The sequence below is a fragment of the Fusarium redolens genome (genome assembly GCF_020744475.1).
Source record: "Fusarium redolens strain MPI-CAGE-AT-0023 chromosome Unknown BKA55scaffold_15, whole genome shotgun sequence".
In the NCBI taxonomy this organism is placed as follows: Eukaryota; Fungi; Ascomycota; class Sordariomycetes; order Hypocreales; family Nectriaceae; genus Fusarium; species Fusarium redolens.
In genome coordinates, this window is record NW_025763678.1 from 844,391 (window position 1) to 872,206 (window position 27,816).

Here is a 27,816-nt window from a genome sequence, read left to right on the forward strand (position 1 = left end):
TTGCCAGTCGATACTGTGCCGTAATTAACGCGAGACACTTCGATGAAACTAGAGTCCGAAGCTCGCCCAAGTACTCTGCGCTAGGGCGGAGATACTCAGGTGCAGTTAGTACCTCATCGCTTGCACAGCCATCTATAAAGTCCTGACTTTGATCTTTGATCATATCCTGCATCGCTTCAACTAGTCGATAGAGGTTGCTCATCCCATTTAGGAGGTATCCCTTGATATTGTTATTGCTTGCCTCGGTACCAGAGGTCACACGGATGCCAAAATTGCGATAGTTCTGAATAAAGCAGCGTGCCCATTGTGCCCGAATAGGCATATACGTGCCATAGAGATATCGTAATATGGGTCGTTGGTCGTTAAATTCCTTACAGAGATTAATCCACGCCTTATCATGCACCTCCTCAGTTTCAGCAAATACAACAAGCTTCCACATAGCAAATACACCATTAAAGGTATGCGGAATACCATTCTGTACTGGCGCTGAAAGAGATTGCTGGTTGGCGGTGCTAAGCTGAACTTGTGATGAGCTACCAGCCTCATTATCAGAGCCACAGCTGCTATTACTACTAGAGCCAGGGCTCTTTAGCCATTTTTGTTTAGCTCGAAGTTGGACGTTTGAGTTGATGTGATGGATACAAAGCTGCTGCTGAACCTCGGGGAACTGGTCGTTGAGTGCAGCTTTCATTTGACCATCGAAGTCGGTAATAATCACATCCGGTTGCTGGATGGAATGCTCCTCTATAAGTTGCTTGATACTCTCTGCAAGAAATTGGAAGCCCTCTCTTTTCTCGTTATCAATAAGACCAAATGCTGTATTAAAAACTGTTCTAAGACAGGTTTGACCCGTTGCTTGGAAGAGTGGAAGCTTAAACCGGTTCGTATTATAGGTATTGTCGAAGCTGATTACCTCTGGAAATCGTTTCCACATCCCTATGCAGTACGGAAAGGTCCATACAAGGCCTAGTAAACGGTTCGGATTATCATCTGCCCACTTGACGATATAAGGCACCTTCTGCTCATCAAAGAGCTTGATCAGCGCTGCTGTGGGGCTGAGGCCACCTAGCTTCTCGCGATTGATAAGAGATCTAGCATTATAGATATCCCTTTTTGTAAAGTTGAGTTCAGGGTGTTGGTCTTGAACAACAGCACGTACGTCACGGGCTCGAATGCCAACCCGACGACTTGTAGATTCAATAGTTGCCTTAGCATCCTTAGTCAATCTTCGATGAGAGGGATGTGCAGATGACGCAGCACTAGGCCCGTGATTATGCTGGTGATGCTCAGGATTGTCATGTAGCCGTAGAAGCCATGCCCCCTCCGTAAGCGCCTCAGCGATAAGCTTCCATTTACAGCCGCATTTGCGAGACTTCCGGGCCCTAAGATTAGCGCCCCGAGAGGGCTTTGGCTCTCCATATCGATCACACTGAAACGTATAACGTTTCACCCGGCCTTTATAGGAATAAGCATTGAGTTTAACAATGCCAAACCCATTATTCTTTGCAAATGTATTAACTTGATTAAAGAGAACCTCGGCTGAGGGAGCTGGGTCGCCGGGAATTGGTGGATTTGGGATTTGATTAGGCTCTGGTGAAGACGGCTCGTGGGTTGAAGATCGTAACCAGCTGTCGCTGTCAGAAGATATTGTAATTGTATCATAAGGCTGTGGTTGGTGTGTGGGCGAGTATGGAGGAGGAGAGTTAGATGTGCCTGAGCTTAGGGACGAATAGCCCCATTGTTCGCGCCAGTGCCGGACATGTTCATACGATTGGGCGAGTTCGAAGCTCAGTCTCTGCTCAGTGCCAATGACTTCTCGGACTAGGCGTAAAGCAGAATTGAATTGGGCACGTGGTGATATACTTTTATCGGTATATTCAATATTGGTTGTATTATTTTGCTGTAACGGAGAGCGAAAAGCCTCAGGGCCTGGTATCGGGCCTCGTATACGGGTTGGTGGTCTGTTTGGCGTTGGGTAATCATTACTAAGATATATATCGTGGTCAAATCGTAGCTCCCATGCTGGCTCTTCAAGTCCTCTTGAACCTTCAGGCTGTGGAATAGTTGTAAAGTGGCGGGGATATGATGCAAATATATTCTCAAGGGCTCCCTCGTCTCCAACGCCATAATAACTGCCAATGCTTAGAGCAGTATTAGTGGGTGATAGTTGACGTGGGACTATATATTCGCGTCGCTGTCGCTTCTGAGGTCGTAATTGAAGGTAGGAATCACTGCCATGGCGTCGAGATGGAGGCATTTTTGTATGAATGAAGATGGTCGATAAGGAATATATCAGAGCGGGCTCTGAATCAAGTAGGATTAATGAAGAGGCTGGATCCAGCTGGATTAAGATCCTACTACTTAATTGGCTTAATGGCGAGCTTGTTAAGCGAGCTGTCTTCACCGCCTTTCAAAAAATGTACATATGGGTCAAGTTATTTTTTAACCAATAAGAAGGCATAAAAGTCATGCGTCCGTAAGAGTCATGCGTCCCTAGTAAAACAGTCATGCGTCCCTATCAATTGCCATGACTAAACCCCTGAAGGGTATAGGGCTGACACCAACCTGAGGCAGTTTTGTTTCACCCACTGTGCTAGACTCACGATTTGGATGTGCTGATCTCTTTCGGGGTTGACGAGTCATGGATCTCCGCTCGGGAATCTAGATCGCGGGAGAAAGCGGAGAATAATTAGATCGATCAATTTGACTGGATAAGCTTCTCAATTGAGTTATCTCTGCATGATCGACATGCTCGAATAGGCAATCATGAGAGTTCTTCCCAAACTTCTTTGCCTCATCGAGCAATTGACCTCATGACTCCCCATGATCTTTACTAATAATAGAGTTTTAATACACCGAGCCTCCTGCCAAAGCTGTCTTGTCAATTGCCACGCAAAACTTGACTCGACAATCCTGACACTTACCTCCCATGAGCGAAACTCTAGATAAATTACACCACGTTTCATCTGCAGACCGTCTTGAACTCAATTGGCCTCCTTTGAGCCTCTGAGAAGTGGATTGATCTAGACCGATGAATCTTTAATATTCTTTTGGGTTTGTGGCTTGACTAGTTTGTTAGTGAACCCGTCTTTGCCGAGTGGTGATTCGGAAGGCGGGCCGGCGATGGATTTATGGGCGGAAACTTTGCATTTATGCCGATTCATCTAGAGAGAGGAGAGTTGTGGATCGGGGAGGCAAGATGGATTACCTTCTTGAGTCAGCCGAGAGAGTCCTTTGGGATTAGATGGTTGGGTTCTTCAGGACAGCTCTAAAGGGGCCTCGATTCAGCTAGGGGAATTTTGATGATCAACAACGATGGTCTAACTGTGAGAAAGACGGCTTTATTTTAATGCAGGCTAAGGTAAGGAATTCCTTAATAAACATATAATTGTAGTTAGCAGACTTGGGGACTGTGCTTGCCTGTATTAAGTTCTGTGTGGTGATTATAAGCTCTTAGCCATATGTCTTGACTGCAAATAACACAGTTAGCTTACAATGTAAACATTATACTATAAGCTCAATCGTGTCTGGATGACTCAATCGACCATGTGGAAGCTCGAGCCACTCATCATAGCTAGCCTCCGGCGTCCTGCGGCCTGCTCTTATATCTGCATGATTAGGGTTTTAAATGCCCGCTCCCGGAACCCCTGTTAGGAAGGCGTCTGGTTGCACGAAAGTTATGACTTTGGTTTGATGGGGTACCTCTCCCCAGTAAGATGTGATATCCCCAATCAGAACTCAAAAAATAGCCCCTCTCCATCAACCCAGGCACCTTCAATAACACTGACTCCATTTTCCTAAAAGATCAATCTCTTTTTTCGAAATATATCTCAACTGTCCTTCCACCACATCACAGATCTCGTGAAACCATCGTCTTGAGCCATCGTCATGATCAATGATCTGTGTTTAGGCCGATATACTGTCTATCATATGACAACTAGATATTTTCAATATATTGCCTGCAAGGGAAAACGTTTTCTTTCACGCGGACAGCGTTGCCGACCAATTCCCTTCAAAACCTATTGATGTGAAAGCCCTTGAATGAGTCTCTGGTATGGAAGTCCAGTCTGGAACACATGATGGAAGTTCATTCAACGTTCTTGGCCATCCAACTCCAGCGTAAAGCAAAATCCTGGCGTCAAACCCCTCAGCCGTCTGTGATAAGTATCTTTAAGCTAGCCCGATGTACAAAATTCCTGTCGATAAGGGGTAGTCTGCCTGGATCTTTGGACTTGTTTGTAGACCGGCCTTCTTTTCTTGCACGAGACTGAGAACGCCGTAAACCTTGTCGCGGGGATCAAATGCCCTCGTTTCAACCAGGAGTGACAATAGTGACACTAGTTCTTCGAATTTTCCATTTGAAATGTTCGATCGAAGCGATGTCATCAGGCATATTTGCCGAAGGCCCCGAAGTACCTGACTGGAGAGTGGTATCTGGTAGAATGTATGAAGTCCTGACCAGGCGGCAATCCCCCAAAGATATTCATCCCCGAAACCTTTGGGCAGTAGCTTAGTTCGGTTCGCCGGAACATTTCTAAACAAAAGTGAAAGGCCATTCCAACCCCTTTTCCGCAATCCAGGAAACCAGGCGAGCACTCAAAGACGGTGCTTCTCTAGACAAAAATGACGGGAAAACCGGCGCTACTATAGATGTCGTGATAGCAGTGCCTTGTCGGCGACAGGATAATTGCTTCTTTTGAGAAGGCGAGGCTGGAAACGAGACTACCCGAGCGGTGCGCGCGACTTGTTTTTCACTTTGTCAGCAGATACAAAGAACGACGAAAAACAAGAAGCTGAGATTTCCAAATACCTCCATTAGACTATCGTAAGCACCTTACTGCGTTTCTCTAAAAACATTTCCTTGTGTACTGCATTTGTTTTGGCACTGTCATTCTGCAGTGGGAAGGAGTCTCGAAAGACCCCAACTCGTCTGCACGTCCGGGTGACAGTGTCTGCGTTCTCCGCGACCACCAAACCCAAAATATCTCCAATATATCTGCTAATCAAGTCCCCTTCATTGTAGTCCACGAGACTCTGCATATCTCCAATGGTGAGAGTATAAGCTAAGAAGATGGCGTGAAGCTGTGTCTCCTCGAGAATCTTACTATCTTTAGCGAGTGTGTCAAGCATGGCTTCTGTCTCATAAAGAGTACCATTTACGTCGATTGTGATGTGACAAGTCTCAGAAATCTCATTGCGCCTTCTCTCGTAGTAACGGGTTTTGCCTTTGCTTTCCCAACGTAACTGCCGGATAGGATATACAGGAGCCTTCAGAGTCAGCGTTGTGCCTTCTATCAGGGGCCCGTGTGGGAAATTGATGTCCAGAGGCGTAATTTCGCAAGCGACCAGTTCCAGAAATGGCACGTCAATGTCGTCTATGGCGTCACTGGGGGAATAGCCCAGCAGTAGGCTCTCAGGATGGACTCGGTTCGAGAGGTCATTGAGGAGAAAGCGGACACCACCCGAGGCATAAGCCCATGACCATGAAGGGCCCATGTAATCAGTCGTTGATACAGTGGCTGAGTGCTCCCTCCACCGAACCGGACAACCGGGATCTGCTACACACCATAGCAGCCCGCGAGACAGGTCGCTTTCCCAAAGCCCGGCGCAGTATTTGGCATTTGCAAACCGGCTGACTTTCTGAGCCACACCTGCCAATGCTGTGAGAGTATCGTACCTGAAGCTGATATTTCGTTTGGTATAATCCTCAATCATGCGATACCATCCTCGAAAAGGCAACGCATGATTACTGTCATGTAGTGTGGTCCAATAATAGGCACTGAAGGTCTCTCGGCCATCTTCATAGATCAATTTCTGGGACTCATGCATCTCAAGGAAGTTCTGTTCAGAACCAAAGTGTAGGGTGTACCTGGATAGATAGCGTTCTTGAAGAGTCCAAGCTCGATGCTGTAGTGGCTCGTCCTCAATTGGATTCATGCGGGTAGAACGTCCATCCCAGGACACGCTTTTCAGATGCAAGCGGCGGGTCCCCTCATCATTCTGATATTCGATGGTGTCGACCTCATCAGCATATATCGTATCGTTCGCGCTGCGGTATGTGGGCGTTCCACCGTCAGATGAGGAGGGTTCACCGTCGCTGTGGGGTTTCAGACGTCGTTGGCTAGGCAGTAATAAGACATGACTAGCGGACGTTGTGCCTTCGAACGCGTTGGCCATGTTGATATGCCGAACTTGGAGAAATCCCTCGCAATCACCCTGTGAGCAGTCGGCCGCTATCGTCATAAAAGCGTCTCCGTAGTATTGGCCCATCTTTGGAGCCTCAGTAGTCCAGTCACCGTCTTCGCCCTGGATAATGCATAAGGAGTCAATCCATATATAGCGCAAACCCAGCCTTTTCGTAACTATGGTGGCATCTTGGAACGTCTTGGGCATGTCTTCAAAGTTAATGGAAGCCGTTCGGCTGCTCAAATTTCCGATGGTGGTGTTGAAATGTTTTGACGCGTCCTGGTCCCAGCAGTGGCTTAGTGCGACGTAATGGTCACGGCGGCCATTGCTTGTGACGAGACGCATGCTGAAATCCGGCCCACCGACATCAAGTACGCGCGTTGGCAAAAGAGCCGTCTCTTGCGTTTTGATATGCCGTTTCACCAGTCTCAGCAGGCCGTCAAGCACGGTGGCCGAGGAGCCGTCACGGTGGACAACACGCCCAGGAAACAAACTAGCAAGCAGATCATCTGATGTAAACCGTAGGATTTAATAAACAGCTCTGATAAATAGAATACTAAGGAAACGTACCTTCGTCAGTGAATGCTCGGTATTGGACAGCTGCGCGCTCCAAGGAGAATGAGTGTTGGGCGACGTCTGGGCATATGAAAACCTGCAGAACGGGAAGATGAGGAATCATCGCATAGCATATCAGACTCTGGATTCTGTCTTGTATACCAGGATTGTTACTGAAAACAAGGATTTCTTTTCCGGGCTCATAAGCGCCGCCTTTCCTACGGTACGTTGACTTGACGTGGGCACAGAGGGGGCAGTTGAGCAGATCATCGCCGGGGCGGGGAGAAGATCGGCGAGCGATATCTGGGCCATGATGAAATAGCGCCTCGCAGTATTGACAAAACGGCATGATGGTATCTATGGCGCCTGAGGCGAATTAGTAATGTTATTGATGAAAAGGACAGGAAAGAGAGAAGAAAATGGCAAAGCATAAGTTAAGCGGGGCTCGGCATAGACATACGTGGGCAGAGGATGCTACCTAGAGGATACTTAGCCATTTACAGGAAACCAAGCCTAACTAGGAGGCTGGGAATAATATGTGTTAAACCGTGGGTACTAAATTAGCAGGGCATTTTGACCAAAGGAGCTGCGTTTCCTAAAATAGAAAGTTACTTAATAATTACCCCTCTTTTAAAGATAAGGTAATATATTTTAAGAAATACTATATAGATAATTGATTTTATTAATTTATAAGTTTAATAATTAAAAGTCTTAAAACTGTACTTTTTAAAAATAAGTATAATTATATATAATAAACTTTTAATTAAAAAAATACACTATTATTTAAATATTTAATAATTAAATATAATATTATTAGTTATAAATATAAAGACTTACTTTTTAAATAAACTTATTAATTAAGACTTCTTTAAGTAATTTTATATTATAAAAATATTTATTAAATAAATTTATTAGCTTAAAAGATTTAATAACTTAAACTAATTTATAATCCTTTATATTTAAGAGTTAAAGAGGCTTAAATTTAATAATTACCTTATAAAAGAGGTAAATAAGTATTAAATATATTTTTTAATTATTTTTTAACTATTAGTTAATTTAAAAACTTAATAATATTTTATATAAAATTAATATTTAAGGATTAAGAGGCTTATATAATATTAATAACTATTTATAAAAGTAATTTTAATTAATATAATAAGTAAGTAAATAGTATTTATAATATATTTAATTAAATAATTAAAAATATTACTTTATATTATATTTAAATATATTTATTTATAATAAATAAATTTATATAATATAATAAAATTTTATTACTTATTTATATTAATAATATATTAATATTATAGCTAATTTACTTATTTAATTATATAATCTATCTTATAATTTATTTAATTTCTTTTTATTACTAATATTAAATTTATAACTTTAAGTCTTTAATATTAGACAATTAAACTTATATAAAACTTAATATATTTCTTCTAAACCCTGTAATTACCCCGCTTCTATCTCAGATATTATAATATACTATCCCTCTTATCTTTACTAGCTATTAATTAGCTTTATAACCTTTATTAGCTCTATTAACTATTTCTTTATATTATTAAGCTACTATTTATATATATTCTTAATTAAAGTCCTTAATTTAAGGTCTTTAATAAATCCCTTATTACTTATTACTCTAAGCCTTTTTATTATAAGAAATTACTTTAGCTTCTATAATAGCTTAATCTCCTCCTTAAGGTAGCCTTTAAAGATTATTAGCTCTTTATAATTATAATATATAACTAAGAGGACCTTATAGCCTAAAATACCTTATTTAATAAAGGGAATATTATTTTCTTTATTTTAAGTTTTTTTAATCTCTATTATTATAATATAAAGCTTATTTTTATATTTATAATCTTTAAGAGCTATTATGAAATAAAAGAATAAGTTAAGTATTTTAATATAAAAGACCTTATTAAGTAGCTATAGGCTTTTTTAAATATTAGGTATTATAATAGTATAGCTATAATACTATTAGTAGTTATAGTTAAAAGGGAAAGTTAGGTTAGATAACTTACTATATAATAGATAAGTAAAGCATGGTATGTAGTAGAGGTTAATAAAAGAGTAGGTTTATAATTATAGCCTTAGTCTGTTATATTAAAAACTGGCTTAAAGTATCTTAGCCTTTTAGATAGGTTATAAGAAGCAGATTAGAGCTAGCTAATAAGTAGGTAAGGCTTTTTAGCTAGTATATATATAGCTAGGTTTAGGCTATAATTAAGGTAACTAATTATAATAATTTAACTTAATAAAGCTTTATTAATTATAAGGGTAATAAGTATTTAAATTATATTAAACTTTAAAGATATTAAAATATACCTTTTAAAGCTAACTTATAAACTTAAAAAAAAAAAAAAAAGGAAATTATTTATTAATAAGTATTAAGGTTATAACTATATAAAGTAATAATTAAAAATAAAAATATATTTATTATATTTATATAGTTATTAAAGAGTTAAATATAAAGATTTAATTATTATTTATAATTAATTTAAGCTTATATAAATTATACTTATAAACTATAATTTTTAAAACTTTAATAAAACTAGCTATATAATAAGTATTATTATAATTATAATAGTTATTATTAATATAAGCTAATATTACCTTATAAATTAATATTTAAAATATAACCTCTTAAGTAATTAAGTTATTATAATAAGCTAAAATAGCTAGATTAATAATAAATTAAATTTTAAGTAAATAAAGTATTTTAATTAATTTATAATTAAGTAAATAAATAATTATTATTATCTTTTAATACTTAATAATTATAAAAGCTATTATCTTATTAATTTTAAAAGATATTACAAAAACCAGCTTACCACCCAGGAACCAACTCAATATTCAACTCCCACTCCGAAAGGATCTTAAACAGCGTCAACGCAAAATCATCACCTATCTCCCTTCCCTCATCCGACCCATTCTGCAAGTCAACAGGAGTAAATTTACACCGTCCAACGAGACTGGCAACAAAACACGACAGTTGATCTCTAGCATACTGCTCACCGACGCAACGGCGCGGACCACCGCCAAATGTCAGAAACGAGTACGCGTGGTCCGCTCCGCCGCTGGGATTATCTAGCCATCGCGATGGATTGAACATCCGCGCATCAGGTCCCCAGTGCGCAGGGTCACGGTTCAGCGCCCACGGCGAAAAGACAATCTTTGTGCCTTTGCGTATTCGCTCTCCTGCAAGAGTGATGTCCTGTGTTGGCTCGCGCCAGAGGAGGGTGTTGATGGAGTGGTACCGTAGCACCTCGTTGGTGACAGCGTTGAGATATTTCAGGTTGTGCAGTTGAGAGTGGCTAATGTCTGATCGAGGCGAGGCTATATGCTCCCTGATCTCCGCTCGAAGACGGTCTTGGATATCGGGGTGTCTGGAGAGCAAGTGGATGGCCCAGCATGTAGAACCAGCCACGGTCTCTGTCGCAGCGGCAAAGAAGTGAACAGTCTGCTCAACCAGGTCCTGATGCGAGAAGTAACCAGTCTGCATGAGCAACGTGAGCATATCAGGACCAGGGCGTCCCACATATTTCTCAATATTCCGCTCGTGGTCTGTTGTTATATCCTCGGCCGTGGCACGAACCAGAGCCATGATACTATCGATTGTCTTGACTGCTCGCAGAGGTAACTTCAGCGCGATCTGGGGCCCGATCAGGGAGGCAGCACGGAGGGTAGTCTGGCCTCGCTTCGTTGTCTTGAACATCTCAATGTAGGCTTTGCCAAAGCCGACCTTTGGATCTGAAGAGCCTTTAGTGCTCTGCCCTGATGTAACTCTCTGGAGGGTCTGGAACTCGGTGCTGAAGCCGAAACGACCGATAATGTCGATACTTGCCGCAGATACCAGTTCGATGATGCCTACAACGCGGTGTGGGGCAAATGGTTCCCTCTTTATGTGTTGTGAGAGTAGGTCAATGACGTCGACAGCTAAGTTCCACATAGTGGGAAACTACTTCTTCATCTGAGCAGGACTAAACACCGGATTAAATCTCTTGCGAGCCTGTTTATGTTGATCTCCCTCCTGGATGAGCAACCCGTGGCCAGCGATATTATTCGCCAGAATCCACTGAAGCTCAGGCTTGATAGTCTTGTAAGCATTCGCGAATAGCAACTCCTGCGCGGCGTCAGTGGTGGCGACATAGATGCGCTCCTGGTTGAAGACTCCCATGTACCTGATGAGTCCTTGGTGCGGGAGCTCATCCATCCAGGTTTCTATCTCGGAGACTTTGGGCTCGTGTATGAGACGTAATAGAATGGGGCCTTGCCTGGGAGAGGGGAGATGCTTGAGGGGGCTGAAATGTGGTTTGATAAAGAGGCGGTTGATGCAGTGTAGTGCCGTAGCTACCATAGCGAGGATGGGGAATATCCATGATGGTTTACTGAGGTATGTAAACAGTGACATTATAGAAGAGTAAACTGGCAGTAATATTGGTGCTGGGTTCTCTCCTCGGAGTGGTCAGGATAACAGCAGTGAGAGGCAGTGGGCATATCATTTTATGTACACTTATATGGCGGAAGTGACCATGCGCCAGGAAGGATCTGCCGAGAGTCGGGCATCTTCCTCCAGATCTGTATTGTCCAAGTCTGTCATTGATTCACGTCTGGGATTAGTAAAAGTTGAGTAAGTGTCTCAAAGAACTTGTAGTTCGCCTTATAAACGACGACCTGTATGACGACTATGATGAATTTGGTCACAATAACCTAAAAAAGCCACTTCAAATCACATTCAACTTGTTCATCAGAGGTAAAGGCGCCCCCTGACGTCAATGAATATACTTGATTTCACAAAAGCGACAAGATCTTCTCCCAGCACCCGTCCCATCATGAAGATACAGCCCGGAGGTTCACCGAGATCTGATTCCATCCACGAAAGAGAGATGGTTCATTCTTCCATGGGGTTAGTACAGACCGCTCATGAAGCTCTTGGTCGAGGTTGCATCTCGCTTATGACCCCAGATTGCGGGACTTGTCGCTTTCTTATGAAAGGGTAGTCCCTAGCGCTGTAACTCGGGAAATCTGGGGTAGCTGGCCAGCTTAAAGAGTCATGTACAAATACCTTAACTTTGAGACTATCATCTCATTGCCATCAAACTGTTATTCGTGAACTCCTAACTCCGCTCTTCTCGTTTCACAGTCCATATCAACATGCACAATCAAATTACCAACGATATTGAGAACTCTATCTCCCTCGATGACTCTCAAAGTCCACCCTCAATCCCCGGTGGCCTCAAGGAAGAGGACAGACCAGTCAACTGGCCCTCCTCCAAAAAATGGTGCATAGTGGTCAGCACCTCTCTCGCAACCTTTGTCGTCTCCTTCGGCAGCAGCGTCTACTCAGCTGCAATCCCGCACATCCAAGCCAGATTCGGCGTCTCATCCGATATTGCCCTTCTAGGCATCACAATCTACGTTATTGGGTTCGCCCTTGGTCCAATGGCATGGGGTCCCGCGTCGGAACTGTACGGCAAGAGACGACCCCTGCTTCTCGGCTACGCCATCTTCTGCATCTGCCAACTCCCCTGTGCGCTCGTGCAGAACATGCCTCTGCTCTTGACGTTTATATTCCTCTCTGGTCTAGCTGGTTCTTCGAGCCTTGCGATTCTGGGGGATGTATGTCGACTTCCTCAGCAGACCTGCCGAGCGAGGAATTTCCACGGCGGTTTTTCAGCGTTGCGACTTTTTGCGGACCGACTGTTGGACCTATTGTCGGAAACCTGGCGATGCTCAAGTTAGGCTGGCGATGGACGGCGTGGCTCACTCTGATAGGAGGTGTCGTCTTTGGGAGTGTCGCGTTTCTGCTGACCCCTGAAACGTCCGAGGTGGTAATGCTGCGCCAAAGACCTGAGGGGAATACCTCGGTAGGGATTACCCCATCTCGGATATATCGTCCAGAACTGGGTATATCGATATTCCTGCAGAGCTACCTCTCAAAGCCAGTCAGGATGTTCGTCCGTGAGCCAATAGTAAGTCAGATGCCCCAGCATTCGGAAACCTTATTGATGATCTACAGCTCATCTTCTTCACCATCTACATGAGTCTCGCCTATGGAATCATATACCTCACGTTTACTATGTACCCTCTTGCATCTGTCACAGTCCGCGGATGGTCCCGGCTGGAGGGAAGTCTTCCGTTTGTCGGGATGACCATAGGCGTGGCTCTGGCGTGCATAGGGATTGCTCTGCACAGCATCTACTACATCCAGCGGCGCCGAGTTCATGTGCCGGAATGACGTCTGCCTCCCATGATTGCCGGGTCCATCCTCCTATCCGCAGGTACGCACACCAAGCTACCCTGTCTTAGACCCCCCTCTTACATATTCCAGGCATATTCTGGTTCGGTTGGACCTCTAGCACATCAGTCAATTGGCTGGCACAAGCTGCTGCTGGGGTCTTCCTCGGCAGCGGCTCCATCCTGGTCTTGATGTCTGGCGTGGTCTACCTGATTGAGGTATATCTCGTCCATGCTAATAGCGCCCTGGCCATTAACAATTTCCTACGTTGTGTGATAGCGGCTACGTTTGCTTTGTATGCTACAGACTTGTTAGTAGATGCGGGGTTGGGTGTTGGTTGCTCGGTTATCGGCTCCATCTGTCTCGCGCTCTCACCTGTTTCTTTTCTGTTCTGGCGATATGGTCGCACTATCAGACAGTGGTCAAAGTTTGCGGAGGAGTGAATGTACTAAAAGTTCGCTGCCTGTAACATCACGTAAAATACAGTATTATTAATTGCTTAGTTAGCCTGCCCCAGGTCGAGCGAGGGGACAAGTTAAGATGCGCGATGTAAGCATCAGCTGTTAGGTCCATCAACTCAAAATAACACTTTTAAAAACACACTTTCGACCGCTCAGTATCTGCTCCAAGTCCCACTTCTTTCTAAACCCCTCCATCGCCAATTCCCTCTTCTAACTTGAGTTGCTCCCTAATACGCTTACGTGAAACTCCAGATCATGATACTCATGTCACTTCTTTGGATGCGAGGAGTGCTGAAACCTACGGGGGAAGCTGGCGTTGTAGTTGAGTCGTTGCTTGTGACGCTATGGAGGAGATCTGATTTACCGCAGCCTGGTAGCCCGACCACTGTGAAATGCCATTCGGAACGGTTGAAAAGACCCAATGCGTATTTGTAATCTCGCCTTATCATATGTATTGCGGGCCTTGGAGTTTTATCTCCACTATATGGCTTTTCTGTGAGTATTGTTTGTGTTGTGTCCATGGAGTATCCGAATCTGGGAGCATGCCTGAGTATGAGTATTGTGAAGTGGCAACAAGCCATTTTTCAGATCGTTGACATGGCTTATAACACTCTGAAGGATTCTATTAAGGCTGTGCAATCATGGTTCCATGATAGCGGGAGAATGAGGTCGAGATGTCGACCAATACACATCATTAGTCTGACGAGAAAGTCTTCCAAATGACTCTTAGGATACCCCGCGAGGGGCGTTTTTCCAAGGTCACATCAAAGCCCCTGAAGATAGCATTGGATCCGTTGATTGCTCGTAAGGTTCAGTTTACTTAAAATCACTTCACCCAGCAGCAGCACTAGCTTCAGTCCTCTGGCCTCAAGGTGACCTCACTGAAGAAGGTAGCATTATCCAGAGTTCCTCCAGAGGTTGAACCCTTTTAGCCAAATCGTTGTCTATATAGAACAAATTGATCAGCCAGATGTATGAGAGCCCTTGCACTTCCAGCATATAGCACTCTGCCTAGAAAGCTCATGACTGTTCTTCTGGGTCGTATATCACCAATGCCCTCTCTTTTCAGCAATAGATTCACGAAGCGTTTGGGTAAATGTATCTACCACTTGTGGTGGAGGAATGTCATCCACGTAGTCATCCTCATGAAGCTCAACATCAAGCATTGAAAAGAAACCCTTGATTTGACCTGATGCATCACCCCCGCCTATATCTTTCTGATGCCAAAAGCTCTTCCAGTCTTCGGTCCGCTATCATTCTTCGAAATGATATATGAGGTAATGAAGGATGAGCCGTGGGAGACATCTCTCAAGGGGAGGTTGAAGCGGTACGTGCAAACAATGTGGATTCAATTGTAGGCTGATATGTAAAATAGAATGCTACATCCCGACATTCCTTTATGTAACTCCACAGACGATTCGGTTGCTGTTCCCATCCCAAGACCAGTAACACCTCGACCGAAATATCAAGTTTAACTCCCGCTGGTACCGCTGGAGAGGCAACGATGTCCGACTAGTAGATTAGAGAATATCCGCACCGCTCAAGTGCCACCACGGAGAAACTGTACGCGAGAGGCCACTTACTACACGGCGAGAGCTCTTCGAGAGATACCCCCACTAGGCGATTCGCTTACATAGTTTGTATGCTGAGTCTGAGACCCTGCACCTGTTTCTCGACCGGGACGATGGGCGCAGCGGAGAAGATCTCCGAGACATACGTTTTGGTTGACTTTTGTTGCATTAGTAGCAGCGGCACTGTTTCGAATCGTGGCGACGATAATTGGAGCGGTACAGGTGTGGATGTCGTGGTGTCAGTGGAAAGGCCGAGGTTCCTCCATTTGTGAGTGAATTGTCGACTGGCCACATAAGATACAGGCAGACTTTGGAATGCATAATACTAAAATCTAGTGAGAAGAGACCTCTGAGATGCAGCCTTCACGCTATGCACTTATTTTTCTATGACTTGGTTGTGGAACAACTAGCTTAGAAGTATTCAGGGGCAAACGCCTAGAGCGATGTGAATTCTGTTCTTACTGTATATCTACTCCGTTTACTGAAGCTGCTTTCGATATGTCTCCAAATCGACAACAGACCAAACCCAATGAATCTTGCCCTCATCAAGCCAATACATGACATGCTCATGAAACTTGACACTCTTCCCACTAGGTTCAGCACCAGCCCACGTCTTGACAGGAACACCGGTAAACTCCAATCTAGCCGCAACTCTCCCCGCTTCGTTGTCTACGATGAGATCTTGAATATCGAAGTACAGACCTTGAATCGCACTTTGACTCTCTTGAATCAGGGATATGTACTCTGCGATGGTCTTCCTCACGGTATTATGCGTCACTAACGGGTGACAGAACTTGTCAAAGTTTCCCTCCATGGTCTTGTCATTGATGCTTTTGATGTACTCGCGGTACAGCGTCGCAAGGTCAAGAGAAGTAGGTTTCAGTTCTTCCAACGGCGAGGGGGTTGCAACTTGTTTAGCCGACCGAGAGTCACCGTCTTTAAGTCGCTTGAGAGTTGCCAAGCGACCATCAACAAACCATGTGACGATGATCTCCTGATACTCGCAACGTCCACCATCCGGTAGCGTTTCAGTCTTGATGACTCTCGCAGCGACAGCTTGAGCGTTGACGTCCACCACACAACTGTCAAGTTTTACTGAGACTCCAGTGGCGGCACGCAGGTTTGCGATGAAGTTATCGCGCTGTTGAGAGGTTGTATCGATCAACATACTCGGCTGAAACAGAGATTCAAGAGTTTCCCATTTCGTCTCATTTCGAGCGTCGAGGATAGACTTTAGGAAGTCGATAAGCTCAGATCGTGACTTCAAAGAAGACATATTGAAAGCTTAGCAAGGACCTTTAGAGGTATATTGTAAGAAGCAAGTTGTCCAATGTCTCGGATACTGAGAGGTTGCATTTATACCTGAAGTAGATCGTTGACAATGGCGCCCTTCGAGAATCCTTCAGTATTAGTAATCCAAACTCTGACTTGGCGATGTCACGACTTCAGTTGCTATTCAATGATATTTAGCTTATACACTCCATACTTCACCAACGTTTAGTAGTGACTTTGGCCAATTTGAAAAAGAATTGTCGCTGGTGCAAAAAGGTATAGAAATCACTCGCATACGGTACCTAGCTAACTGTGGCTGGGAAGATACAGAACCTGTGCTCATTCCATCTGACCGACCAGCAGCTGTCGCACAAATTACAGGTCTTGGCAGCTTTCCATTGACATTAACAGCTGTTACATGTCTTCAGCTGTCAAGAGCCTCTTGCGAAGGTCATATTTACGACACGAAAAGGACACACTGAAAAACGCCCAGTCTCTTATCGCTCCAAATACCGTTTTTCTGCCACTGCCGTCGCCGTCCGCTTCTTGAACAATCTCCTAGATCGGCATGATCAGATCTACTTTTCTTCTCTCGACAGAAGAGCATTGGAAGCTTTTGCGCATCTAGTCAACCAGACTTCCATAATGCGCTGCAGCTTTCACCCTGGACGTCTTTGGGATGTTGAAAAATTCGCACAAGGCTTTGCAGGGCATCATTACGACAACTCTGAAGCTGGACAGAAGTTGTTTCACATGCTTCTGGCGCGCGACAAATCCCGATTCGACTTACCATCCACTATGCCACGCTGGTCCGATCTCATGGTGGAGAATCATGAGTGTCGCGAGGTATCATAGTGTCGTGAGCTTTATGAAGCACGGATTGGTGGCCAAGAGGTCTTGCGCCGCCTCCTGGGAGAATAAGATGAGGCTCAGTCTCGTTCATTGCTAGCAGGGGCGTTGGGCGTAGACGACACCGAGTTGCATCGGTTGTGTCGGTCAAGGTAGGGCAGTAGAAAAGATTGAGGATTAAAGATGCCAGAGGAGATGAGTTGTTAGGTATTCTCGAGGTAAAGTTTGAGAGGGTTTCTCAAGCCCGGCCAAAAGCAGCTGAAGAAGGTACCTCGCTTGCGAAGGTTCTGAACTCTCCAGAAAGGCACCGGGTTAAACAATGTAAGGTAACATGTAGGTAAGTCTGCACAATTGTCAATGAATGTATTTGCCATGTAAGTCACGTCACGTCAAGTCGGACACCTAAAATAAGCCCCCTCGAATTCTTCCCAGGTAAGGCACCTCTGAAGGCGCTGGCATTGTTCATGCCAGAGGTGAAGCCCAGTGTTTCAGTAATTACAGTGGAGGCCTTGTAAGCGGTAGATTCCTCGCAGTGGTGGAGCCACTATAACGTGGTAGATTTTTAGGGCCTGGCCGCTATGATTCGTGTGAGCATGACAGCCAACAATTCCTCATCACCGAATACAGTGATCTTAAACCCATTGACAACCTCAATCCGCCTTACTCGATGAACCGATATAGCAATACGCAGCCGAAATAGAAAAGAAAAAGGGAAACCCATTTTCTATATGCAAATTCCAGCTTAACTTGTTGCATCTCCGGTGTCCAGTCTTTTTCAGTGTCTCTTACTTCACCTACCGGAAGCTGACCAATCCAAAGCCCAGCATTGGAAAATTTGCCCCATCAGCCCCGACCCTCACTCACTCAAAATACCAGTAACTCTGATTGATTGACTGCCCTGTCAACGTACAGACGTCACCAACACTTCACTCATCGACGATGAAGAAGTCAATAGCATGCGGCGCATGTCGCTCCTCCAAGCGCAAAGTGCTTCTCCCCCCTCCCCGTCCCCCTCCCTCTCACAACAACTGACTCACCCTCTCAGTGCATTCACTCAGGCGGTCCGCCCTGCACGCGCTGTCGCGACCGCGGCGACGAGTGCGTCTTCCCGCCCAAAGGCACATCCTTTATCTTCCGCCGGAGCCGTCTTGAGCGTCACCGGGATGAAGTCGGAGCCGGGGCTGGAAGCCGGGCTGACTCGGAGCTCATCCGGGCCGGAAACTTGGCCACCACGGACCCATTCGGCTTCTTGACGGATGAGGTCAAGAACAGTTATCTGCGGTGCTCGTACAAGTGGTCGTTTCACCATATTCCGAATCTTCTCATTGCTATTCGTGAGAGGAGGTTGGATCCTTTGCTTGTCTGGGCGATGCTGGCTATCACTGTGAGGTGCGGCATATGATTCCCTCGCTTATCATCTCACTCACATGTCGCAGGTTCTCGCAGGCTGCACCTCCGGGGTACGCGACACAGGTCGAAGCAAGTAATACATTTGCTGCCCATGCGCGGTCACTTGTATTGTCCCTCGTGGATCAACCAACCGTCCATCGCGCTCAGGTCCTTCTCATGCTGACCGGACATTCCTGGGGGCCGGTGAGGGTAGAAGAGCATGGGTTTATCTCGGTATGGCAGTGCGCATGGCCCAAGTTCTTGGTCTATTCGAAGAACCACCACCAGCGACAACCCGAGAGGACTTTATCGACGCAGAAGAGAGGCGTCGCACCGCCTGGACATGTTTCCTCATGGACAGTCTTCTCAGCGGAGGAAAGGGTCGCGACAGGATGCTGTCGGGTGATAAGATGCGGATACAACTCCCGTGTGAGTCGGACAGCTTCAATTTTGGCCAGATCGTGCTGTGCGAGAGACTGGATGGCTCGTTACCGGATGGATCAGCGATGGGCATTGTCCACGGTAGTCTAGGCATCGTAGCCAACAGCATGCGCGTCGCTGATGTCTGGGGCGCCGTCGCCAAATGGGCTTGCACACGGCACGACAACACTGTACCGCCATGGCAGGCTCAGTCCGAGTTCCAGATGCTGCTCTCCCGACTTGAACTCTGGAAGAACTCACTGCCCGAACGACTACGATATGAACTCTTCCTCCTACGAGCGCACAGCGTGTCCAATCAAGGCCAGGCATACTGCTACATGCACTGCATCTACTTCATGAGCGTCATCTTTCTCTACCGATCTTACCTCCCTGAAGTTGAGATGCAAAAGGCCAGAGTGGGGGATAAGGATTGGGATCAATGGTCAACGTGGTCAAGCAAAGAACTTGAGAAAGTAGCTGAGCAGGTCTGCGATATGCTTCAAGAGATACGCGCCTTTGGTCTGTACTTCTTGCGCGGTCTCGTTCCATGGATTGGCTTCACCATTTACACAGCCGTCGGAACGATGCTGTACTTTTACCACTTTCCCAATCCCGGTGACACGGCGCATCAAGTCGAGAAGCGCAGGGAGCATATTGTTGAGGGTCTCTTGTTCCTCAAAGACATGCGACAAGCTTGGCCGATGGCCGACACCTGGGTAAGTAACACCATCTCTTGTCAGTAACTGTACTGACGGATCACAGCGCGAGAAGATCAAGGCCATGCAGATATTCTACAGCAACATCAAGGCCGACGGTGATCTCGCAGTAACACCCAGCGAAAGACGAGAAATGCGCAACGCAATCATCGACTACGGCGCTCTCCAGCCCGATCCCGTTCGTCAACCCGACACCGAAAGCACCGACGAACAAGTACTTCACCCCATAGCTCTCATATTCATCTACTAACAATTCCCAGAGCGCTACAGACGGCGAAAATGACCAGACCTCGTCAAATGTCGACTTTTCCTTCATCGCCCCCGCAGACATTGACCTCTTCGACACAGACTTTGCCTTCGGTAGCAACATGTACGCGACGTTCGCCGACGCAACGCAGGGCTTCTGGGAGAGTTTCCCTGGGAGTATGGACATCGCGGGCGACATGGTCACGGAGAACTGAGTGGTTTTTTATTGCCAAGCCGGGAAATGTTGTAGAGCGATCGGCAATGAGACCCATCGTAACCTCATGACAGTGAATGGTGGGTGAGCTGAGTTCCCCGCGATTGCATTCAGGCTAAATGCAATGTTAACCATCACGACAGACCAGCAATTATTTAAAGTCACCACTCATTCACCATACTGTCTAATTCTCACCTCAATCTCATCGCATCAGTCAAAATGCCACAGGCCACAAATCCCATTCTTCCGGGCTTCAATCCCGACCCGTCAATCTGCCGTGTTGGAGATGACTACTACATCGCTACCTCCACCTTTGAGTGGTTCCCCGGCGTTCAAATCCATCACTCCAAAGACCTCGCCAACTGGACTCTTGTCGTACGTCCAGTGAATCGCAAGAGTCAACTCGACATGCGCGGTGAGCCTGATAGCTGCGGTGTCTGGGCGCCCTGCCTGACGCACGATGGAGAAAAGTTCTGGCTCGTGTACACGGACGTCAAGCGCAAGGACGGTTCTTTCAAGGATGCGCATAACTACATTATTACTGCGCCTGCTATCGAGGGACCGTGGAGTGATCCTGTTTACGCTAATTCCTCTGGCTTTGATCCATCGCTGTTTCATGATGATGACGGTCGCAAATGGTTCAACAACATGACCTGGGATCATCGCGCTCGTCCCCATTTGTTCTCTGGTATCTTTCTTCAAGAGTTCGATCCCAAGCAGGGTAAACTCGTCGGACCAAAGAAGAACATCTTCAAGGGCACAGATCTTGCATTCGTTGAAGGATCGCATTTGTATAAGCGCAATGGATGGTATTACCTGTCTACAGCAGAGGGTGGCACAGGCTATACGCATGCCATGACCCTCGCACGATCACGAAACATCTGGGGTCCTTATGAAGTTCATCCCCAGAAACACGTCGTAACTTCAAAAGATGCACCCAACGCGGCGCTTCAAAGAGCTGGACACGCTGATATCGTGGATACACCCGATGGCAAGACCTACATCGTGCATTTAACCGGCCGCCCCGTTACGCAGAAGCGTCGCTCGGTCTTGGGTAGAGAAACAGCTATCCAAGAAGCTTACTGGGGTGATGACGACTGGCTGTACATCAAGAACGGCCCTGTCCCAAGTCTTCACGTTGATCTCCCCGCTGCACGCGACGATACAGCGTACTGGGAAGAAAAGCGATATACCTTTACTGACAAACTCCACATTGACTTCCAATGGCTACGAACACCTGAACCTGAGCGCATCTTCAACATCAAGAACAATCAGCTCAGTCTCATCGGTCGAGAATCAATCGGCTCATGGTTCGAACAAGCCCTCGTCGCGCGTCGTCAAACCCACTTCTCCTACGACGCCGAAACAGTGATCACCTACTCCCCCGAAGACGAGCGTCAATTCGCCGGTCTAACAGCCTACTACTGCCGCTTCAACTTCTTCTACCTAACCGTAACGGCCACCGCCTCCGGCCAGCGTGAGCTACAAATCATCTCCTCCGAAGAATCCTTCCCGATAGGTCGTCTAGAGCGACCCTTTGCCGAACCCGTTGAAATTCCCAATGAAGGAAAAGTTCGCCTTGCGGTTAGTGTCCGTGCGGGAAGTACACTTCAGTTCTACTATGCTCTTGAGGGGCAGGAGTTGAGCGAGATTGGACCCGTGTATGATGCTTCTATATTGTCGGATGAGTGTGGAGGACATCCTAAGGATGGAAGTTTTACGGGTGCTTTTGTGGGTATGGCGTGTTCGGATGTTAATGGGCTTGCGAAGGAGGCGCAGTTTGATTATTTTGCTTATAGGCCTGTGCATCATGAGTTGGATCGATATGAGATATAGATAAAACAGGATAGTCAATTCAGACATACACTCTCAACTTATACACAAACCTCAACCCATACATAATGAACTAGGCTTATACATAGACCAACTCATACGGAATAAACCCCTCAGCTAGAGAATGAAAAACAGAGCACGTGAACCATCTACAAGCCAAACGCCTTCTTAGCACGCTGAAAGTACTCCAACCTAGGCTGCACATCCGTCCCAACACACTCCTCAATATACTTCTGAAACCCCGTATCAACATCCGTCTTGAATGCCTCCCTAACATCCTCCTTACACTGTGTCCTCAAAAACCAAGGCCCACTTCCAAAATTATACTTATCAACCGTAACATCATCCAACAAATCCCCCAGCTCCTGATCCGACAGTCCCTCTGTACTCTCAATACCCTGCCACCCCTTGGCCAGCTCCGGAATACTCTTCGCGTACAGAAGATTATAATTCGGCATTTGCATATTCGCAGTTCCTTGGCCTGGACGTCCGGGGAAGTGATTCCGTTTGTACTGGAAGTCTCCTGATTCGAATGCCATGAGAGCGAGGACGGCGGCCATTTCAGCGGGGGAGTAGATTTGTTGGGACTGGAAGCTGGAGATTATGAAGGGGGCTGCTTGGGTTGCTGTGCGGCATTCTTTGTTGCCGGTGGGACAGATTTTGGATTTGGGGGCTATAGCTTCGATGATGGGGACTGCGGAGAGGGAGGCAGTTGAGAGCGAGGCCAGAGAGGCCATGAGAGAGAGGGTAGTGAACTTCATTGTGAAGACTGGTTGATAGTGAGAGTAAGTAGTTGGCGTTGAGTTGAGTTGAGTTGAGTTGTGTTGTGTTGTGTTGAATGGGTTGAAGAAAAGAGTGTTTAAATCCACCAGGGACTTGAATCACCAAAAGAACGTCTTGTACAGCACAGCGTAACACGAACAAAAAAAAAGGAGTGAATAAGGATGCCAAGAACAAACACAGATTCAGGGGAACAAGTGCCCCTAGATATACATTTTTTCACTCTTCACCCAAGCACAAATCGTATAGAAACTATCCCAGCCACTGACCAATTGCATTCCATGTCGAGGCGCAGATAAACGAATGGTGAAACAGATGAAATGTGAAACGAACTGTTTGCGACCAATTGATGTGATCTGCAGGGGTTGGAGCCGGAAAGGTCGGCATTGTTTTAGGGGGTAATGAGGCAAAGTGGATGTGATTGGCGCTGGTGCTACCATTATGTGACATAAAGGAATAGTCAGTAGTCGGCGGTGAAGTAGTGTAAGGGTGGTTAGGGACTTTTGTCAGCTTGTGTGGATATGCCCGTGTAAGTTGGGTCTGTCTCACTTACACCAAGGAGCAGAGCAACACCAGAACAGAAGAGTAAAAGATCAGTGCAACAACCACTTCAAAGCATGAACAAAGAGAATTAATTACAATCTACTCATCCTCCCTTTCCCATTCACCATTACATCACCTCATCACTACTCATCCCAGGTAATCTTCATACTAGTAGGAAACGGCCAAATACTGCCCCAATCCTCCGTCATATAAACAAAGAACCCCCCTGGTCTCGGCACCTTCTTCAACTCCCCCTGTGCCCCCGCAACCCTCCTAACACCCTTCTTCCTAAAAACCGCTCTAAACAGCTCCGTGAGCGCAACCTGGCTGATATCCCGTCCAAGACACGCATGCGGTCCAACACCATAGTGGATGTACTTATCCAGCGGACGCTTCGGGTCCACGATTTCAGGGTTGGGAAAGATATTGGGATCTTTGGCTGCTTGGACAAAAGATACAAAGACGCGGTCGCCGGTGTTGACGTGGATGGTGCGGCCGTCGTCTTCGTGGATTGTGTCGGGGGCTGTGGCTTCGCGGTAGAGACCGAATGTTCCGGCCATGCGAATACCTTCCATCGCGTAGCCGAGGAGGAGAGCGTCTGTCTCGTCGCCTGTTTCGAGGGCGGCGATGCGGGCTAGTTCGGGGCGGTATTTCTCGCCGGCTGGGGAGAGATACCAATCCAGCGTTTGCGCAAACTACATTCATTAGTATACTCTCAATCAAAGAGTAGGGAAACTTGGACTTGGGCTTACCACTTGAGCCTGGTTAGGCACCATGGCACCAGCCGTAGGCAGAATCTGACTCCAAACAATATCCTCCGTACTCAAGCCCGCCTTCTTCAACCCCTTGGCCATATTCTCACCATACCTCGCCAACGGATCATCATTCTTATCCGGCTTGCTCGTAAACAAACCCTTGACACCAATGCTATTCGCCAACTTGACATTCATCTCAATAATACCACCAAGTTTCTGCGCAACCTCTCTAGCGCCTTGTCGTAGCGGGAAAGACTTGGCAGGATCAATGTCAAAGAAAATACACACGAAGATGACTGCGAGGATCATGTACAGCTCCTGCTCGGAGAACACACCCTTTAGATTCTCGCTTGTCTTGAGGGGCAGGTTGAACATCCTTGCGACAAAGTGCGTGTGCGCAACGTTACCCACGTCTCGTACAACATCAACCTGCGTTTTCCCCGCAAGTCTATACGACTTCTCCGCAAGCAGTTTCTCAGCAGTAGCCGCATAAAACGACTTCACAGCGTTACGCCACGTGTCGTTGTACAAGAGCTTGCCCATGCACTTCCTCTGCTGAGCGTGCAAAGCTGTGTCACCCGATAACATGAAGCGACCGCCTGCTTCGCCCATGAGATGCTTGAGGCCTTCTTCCCAGCAGACACGGTATTTTTGCTGGTCCTCGAGAATGTACTTTGCCGCGTTGTACCCGATGATGTTGATACGTGTAGCGGTGGGTTCAGGACGGGAAAAGTCAAAGCGATCCGCGCGCTTGATGTTTGTGAGGATCTTCTTGTTCTCTGATGGGATAACCATTGGGTAGTGAGCGTAGACGGAGTTACCCTTGAAGTGCTGAGGAAACGCGCGGAGGAAGAGCTTGTAGAAAACACAGCCGTGATTGACCTTGAGGTCATAATCAACCTCCTTGTATCCCCAGTTCGTCAAGTGTCGCGGGTTGTAATCGGTAGTGTAGTATCTATCACCTCTAACCAGCGCAACAGCATCAGAGAGGACGACTCGGGAGATAGTGTACGTCGGGGCGATACCAACACCGGGAACCATGGGAGTTTTGGCTTCCTCGGCGACGATACCAGGGTACAACTCGACGTAATCAGGATGCTGATACAGATTGCGCAGGGCATCAGCGACGGAAGGATCAGAGTTGATATCCTCAAACGTCTCATACGCCTTCAAGCCGAAATGCTTCCTAAATTCATTCAACCCCGCCAAATTCCACTTCCTCCCGCGCATAATACCCAACATCTCAATGGGCTTCATGATCCGTGGAACGTTGCGCCCACCAAACGCGCCACCAGGCTGTTCAATAGCCGTGGCCAGCGCCTCGACAAGTTCATCATCGTTGAACTTGCCATCAGGACCTCTCTTGAAGCCCCCGAATGTCCTCTCACTCGGTTCGTCAGCGACACTAGCCTCAAACGCTTTAAGCGCCTTCATCATAGTCTGAAGATTCATAGGTCCGTAGTTCTCACCGAGAAGCTCAGTGTAGAAATCCTGAACCCACTTGTCGTCCATCTCCGAGAGACACGAGTGCCAGCGATAACAAAGGTTGAATTCGGCAGAGACGACGTTTCCAGTGCCGCTCTCTGACAAATCCTTCGTGCCGACACTAACGCCCATTTCCTGTCTCGGATCAAGAGTCCATGTCGTATCAACCCTGTTCAAATTGATAATATTTCTCACATAATCAATAAGCGTGATGTTGATGTACAGCCCACTGGTAACAAGTCTTGCTGTTTCAAAAAGCTCCGTGTCGCGCTTCTTCCAAGCGGCAGCAGCAGCTTCTGGGGAAAGATGTTCAGCTGGTTTGGAGAAGCGACCGCCTTCGTTAATGTCTGCGAGGTTCGTGGCGACATGGTTATGAAAGCGGTTAAACATGATAAGAAGAATAGGAACGCCGGGTGGATTACCGATGAGACGCTTATCAGCGAAACAATCGGGTTTCAATTGACCGTCCTTGAATGTTCGGATTGAGTCGCGGTCTTTTTCGGTTGAGCCGTAGAGAGGGGCGAGGTCGAGATAGGAGGAGGAGTCGTTCTGGTTAGGGTCTTGGAGGTTTGTCCAGAAGAGGTCTGTTGATGTTAGTCAATTGATGAGAGATATGAGGTGAGGTGAGGGGCTTACCGTGAATGATGATGGTGGCCCAGTACCAAAGAATGCTCGACACATTATTCGGATTCTTCTTAAAAGCATCTCTCGCAAAGACACTCTCAAAAATAGCCTCAGGATCAGGCTGCGCACCGAGACTCATGCCCTTTGGACGGACAGTTCTAGAGTAGGGAGTTCTCGCGGCGCCCAGTTGAGGAAGATACGGGTTCTATACATCAATCCCATTACACCAGTACTCAGCAGACGCAAGAGAGTGAGGGACTTACATTGTTAGACCCATCAGGCTGTCGAAACCGAAACTTGTCACCCATATACAGCATAGGCGGATGATCAATCGAGTTCCAGAGCTGCGAAATGAAACTATTCGTCAAAGACTCTTGAACCGTGGAGTGATCGCTCAAATTAGCGACGAGTTGAATCGTGCGCTCCATGATCATCGTCTTGTCATCCTGTTGAGTTTCACCCTTGACTTTGGACTTGACGATCTCGAGCAGCGTCTTTAGATCTACTTTTGTCAGCCTCTCTCACTCTCCCCCTTCACCCATTGTCACTCTCAACACATTCACTCTCAATCACATAATAAAAGAAGAAAGAGAGCGCGTACCTTTTCCACGAAGACGTCGAACATCCTCCCTCAAACCCGGTCTGTTCGCCACAACCCGATACGACCCATCGCCCATCTCCTTGGGGAGCGGCCGTTTACTCGCAACACGGAGTTGCTTGAAGCTCTTGACGATACCATCTTTCTTGTCGCCGTTGGGAAGAGGTTTAGCTTCAGATTTGGTAGAAGACGAGGCAGGGGAAGATTTCTTCTCGTAGCCGTTTGTAGCTATGCCGTTCTTGTGTTCCGACATTTTGACAATAAAGCTTCAAAAACACCAGACACTGAGAAGGAGAACCCGGGAGCGTCGAGAGGGGGAGCTGGGAGGGTGGGTGTACGCCTCTTTATCTTCTCTCTTCTCTCAAGCACATGCAAGCTACGCTACAGTATGAGACCGTGCAAGGTAGAGTACAGTACCAATGCAAGCTTCCAAGACCATGCAAGCCAGACAAGCTCTCGAGACACGGCATTCCAACCTCGGCTCCCCAAAACCTAATAAAACCCACAGATTGACAAACCAGATGCAGTGGAACAAGACCGACGCGGAGCCGGACGCCCTCCTATCCCAAAAGAAGAACAATCACCCTTGGAGATCCATGGATCTACAGCGCCATTGGCAACAAGAGGATTTGTAAGTGAGGGTAGATCTCTCAGCCATGTCTGAGATCTTGTCTTGCTTCCGAGACATGAGTCAATGCACCTACACCTACACCTACCTACCTGCGGCAATAATCTCTTCTCTAGTAACAGGATTAATGCTCGCATGATGCCGTGGCTTCAAGCCCCCTCCAATTCTCACCACTATCTTACAGCACAACTCACACAAGCTCACCATTATTTTACCAACCAAAGGATCAAGCTCCAGCTAAAAATCGATAGCGGACCGACCCGGGCTAAGCTGAGCTGTCCCAATATGGTAGAGTAGCGGCTGATCGACCACCCGGCATTTACAAATCTGACCCTAAGCTGTTTTAGTGCGGTCCCCTCAACTGAGACATTGATCGACTGGTTAATCAGCACGGTGTGAGTGGTCAAGCTGCGAAGCTGAAAAGCCTCTTTGGGAAAAGGGTGCGTC

At 46.5% G+C, this 27,816-nt stretch overlaps 9 protein-coding genes across 9 annotated transcripts; 4 read left to right on the top strand and 5 right to left on the bottom strand.

Annotated features, from left to right (window-relative positions):
* Positions 1 to 4,567: 4,567 nt before the first annotated feature.
* Positions 4,568 to 6,636, bottom strand: BKA55DRAFT_128529 (heterokaryon incompatibility protein-domain-containing protein). The gene is made up of 2 exons (XM_046184816.1): positions 4,811 to 6,636; positions 4,568 to 4,743 (listed from the first exon to the last, which is right to left on the bottom strand). The coding sequence occupies exon 1, from the start codon at positions 6,529 to 6,531 to the stop codon at positions 4,816 to 4,818; it is 1,716 nt and encodes a 571-aa protein (XP_046045563.1). The 5' UTR covers positions 6,532 to 6,636; the 3' UTR covers positions 4,568 to 4,743; positions 4,811 to 4,815.
* Positions 6,637 to 9,574: 2,938 nt separating this feature from the next.
* BKA55DRAFT_597154 (cytochrome P450) lies at positions 9,575 to 11,158 on the bottom strand (the record flags this gene model as incomplete). Its single annotated transcript, XM_046196039.1, has 2 exons — positions 9,575 to 10,705; positions 10,736 to 11,158. The coding sequence occupies 2 exons, from the start codon at positions 11,156 to 11,158 to the stop codon at positions 9,575 to 9,577; spliced, it is 1,554 nt and encodes a 517-aa protein (XP_046045564.1).
* A 598-nt stretch (positions 11,159 to 11,756) lies between these two features.
* BKA55DRAFT_707395 (major facilitator superfamily domain-containing protein) lies at positions 11,757 to 13,584 on the top strand. Its single transcript, XM_046200712.1, has 4 exons — positions 11,757 to 12,366; positions 12,486 to 12,719; positions 12,767 to 12,850; positions 13,057 to 13,584. Exons 1-4 carry the CDS (start codon positions 11,902 to 11,904, stop codon positions 13,426 to 13,428), a joined length of 1,155 nt encoding a protein of 384 aa, XP_046045565.1. The 5' UTR covers positions 11,757 to 11,901; the 3' UTR covers positions 13,429 to 13,584.
* A 1,857-nt stretch (positions 13,585 to 15,441) lies between these two features.
* Positions 15,442 to 16,373, bottom strand: BKA55DRAFT_578169 (uncharacterized protein). The gene has a single exon (XM_046193673.1). It carries the CDS (start codon positions 16,291 to 16,293, stop codon positions 15,496 to 15,498), a length of 798 nt encoding a protein of 265 aa, XP_046045566.1. The 5' UTR covers positions 16,294 to 16,373; the 3' UTR covers positions 15,442 to 15,495.
* Positions 16,374 to 16,507: 134 nt separating this feature from the next.
* On the top strand, positions 16,508 to 17,587 carry BKA55DRAFT_578170 (uncharacterized protein). Its single transcript, XM_046193674.1, has 2 exons — positions 16,508 to 16,565; positions 16,614 to 17,587. The coding sequence occupies exon 2, from the start codon at positions 16,969 to 16,971 to the stop codon at positions 17,236 to 17,238; it is 270 nt and encodes an 89-aa protein (XP_046045567.1). The 5' UTR covers positions 16,508 to 16,565; positions 16,614 to 16,968; the 3' UTR covers positions 17,239 to 17,587.
* Positions 17,588 to 17,765: 178 nt separating this feature from the next.
* Positions 17,766 to 20,203, top strand: BKA55DRAFT_578171 (uncharacterized protein). The gene is made up of 5 exons (XM_046193675.1): positions 17,766 to 18,125; positions 18,184 to 18,527; positions 18,575 to 18,658; positions 18,742 to 19,663; positions 19,710 to 20,203. The coding sequence occupies exons 1-5, from the start codon at positions 18,078 to 18,080 to the stop codon at positions 19,911 to 19,913; spliced, it is 1,602 nt and encodes a 533-aa protein (XP_046045568.1). The 5' UTR covers positions 17,766 to 18,077; the 3' UTR covers positions 19,914 to 20,203.
* A 139-nt stretch (positions 20,204 to 20,342) lies between these two features.
* Positions 20,343 to 21,959, top strand: BKA55DRAFT_520610 (glycosyl hydrolases family 43-domain-containing protein; the record flags this gene model as incomplete). The annotated part of the gene is made up of 1 exon (XM_046188439.1): positions 20,343 to 21,959. One exon carries the CDS (start codon positions 20,343 to 20,345, stop codon positions 21,957 to 21,959), a length of 1,617 nt encoding a protein of 538 aa, XP_046045569.1.
* A 26-nt stretch (positions 21,960 to 21,985) lies between these two features.
* On the bottom strand, positions 21,986 to 22,900 carry BKA55DRAFT_578176 (uncharacterized protein). The gene has a single exon (XM_046193676.1). The coding sequence runs from the start codon at positions 22,715 to 22,717 to the stop codon at positions 22,106 to 22,108; it is 612 nt and encodes a 203-aa protein (XP_046045570.1). The 5' UTR covers positions 22,718 to 22,900; the 3' UTR covers positions 21,986 to 22,105.
* A 522-nt stretch (positions 22,901 to 23,422) lies between these two features.
* BKA55DRAFT_543231 (heme peroxidase) lies at positions 23,423 to 26,994 on the bottom strand (the record flags this gene model as incomplete). The annotated part of the gene is made up of 5 exons (XM_046190567.1): positions 23,423 to 23,974; positions 24,032 to 26,103; positions 26,156 to 26,348; positions 26,407 to 26,645; positions 26,745 to 26,994. The coding sequence occupies 5 exons, from the start codon at positions 26,992 to 26,994 to the stop codon at positions 23,423 to 23,425; spliced, it is 3,306 nt and encodes a 1,101-aa protein (XP_046045571.1).
* Positions 26,995 to 27,816: the final 822 nt, after the last annotated feature.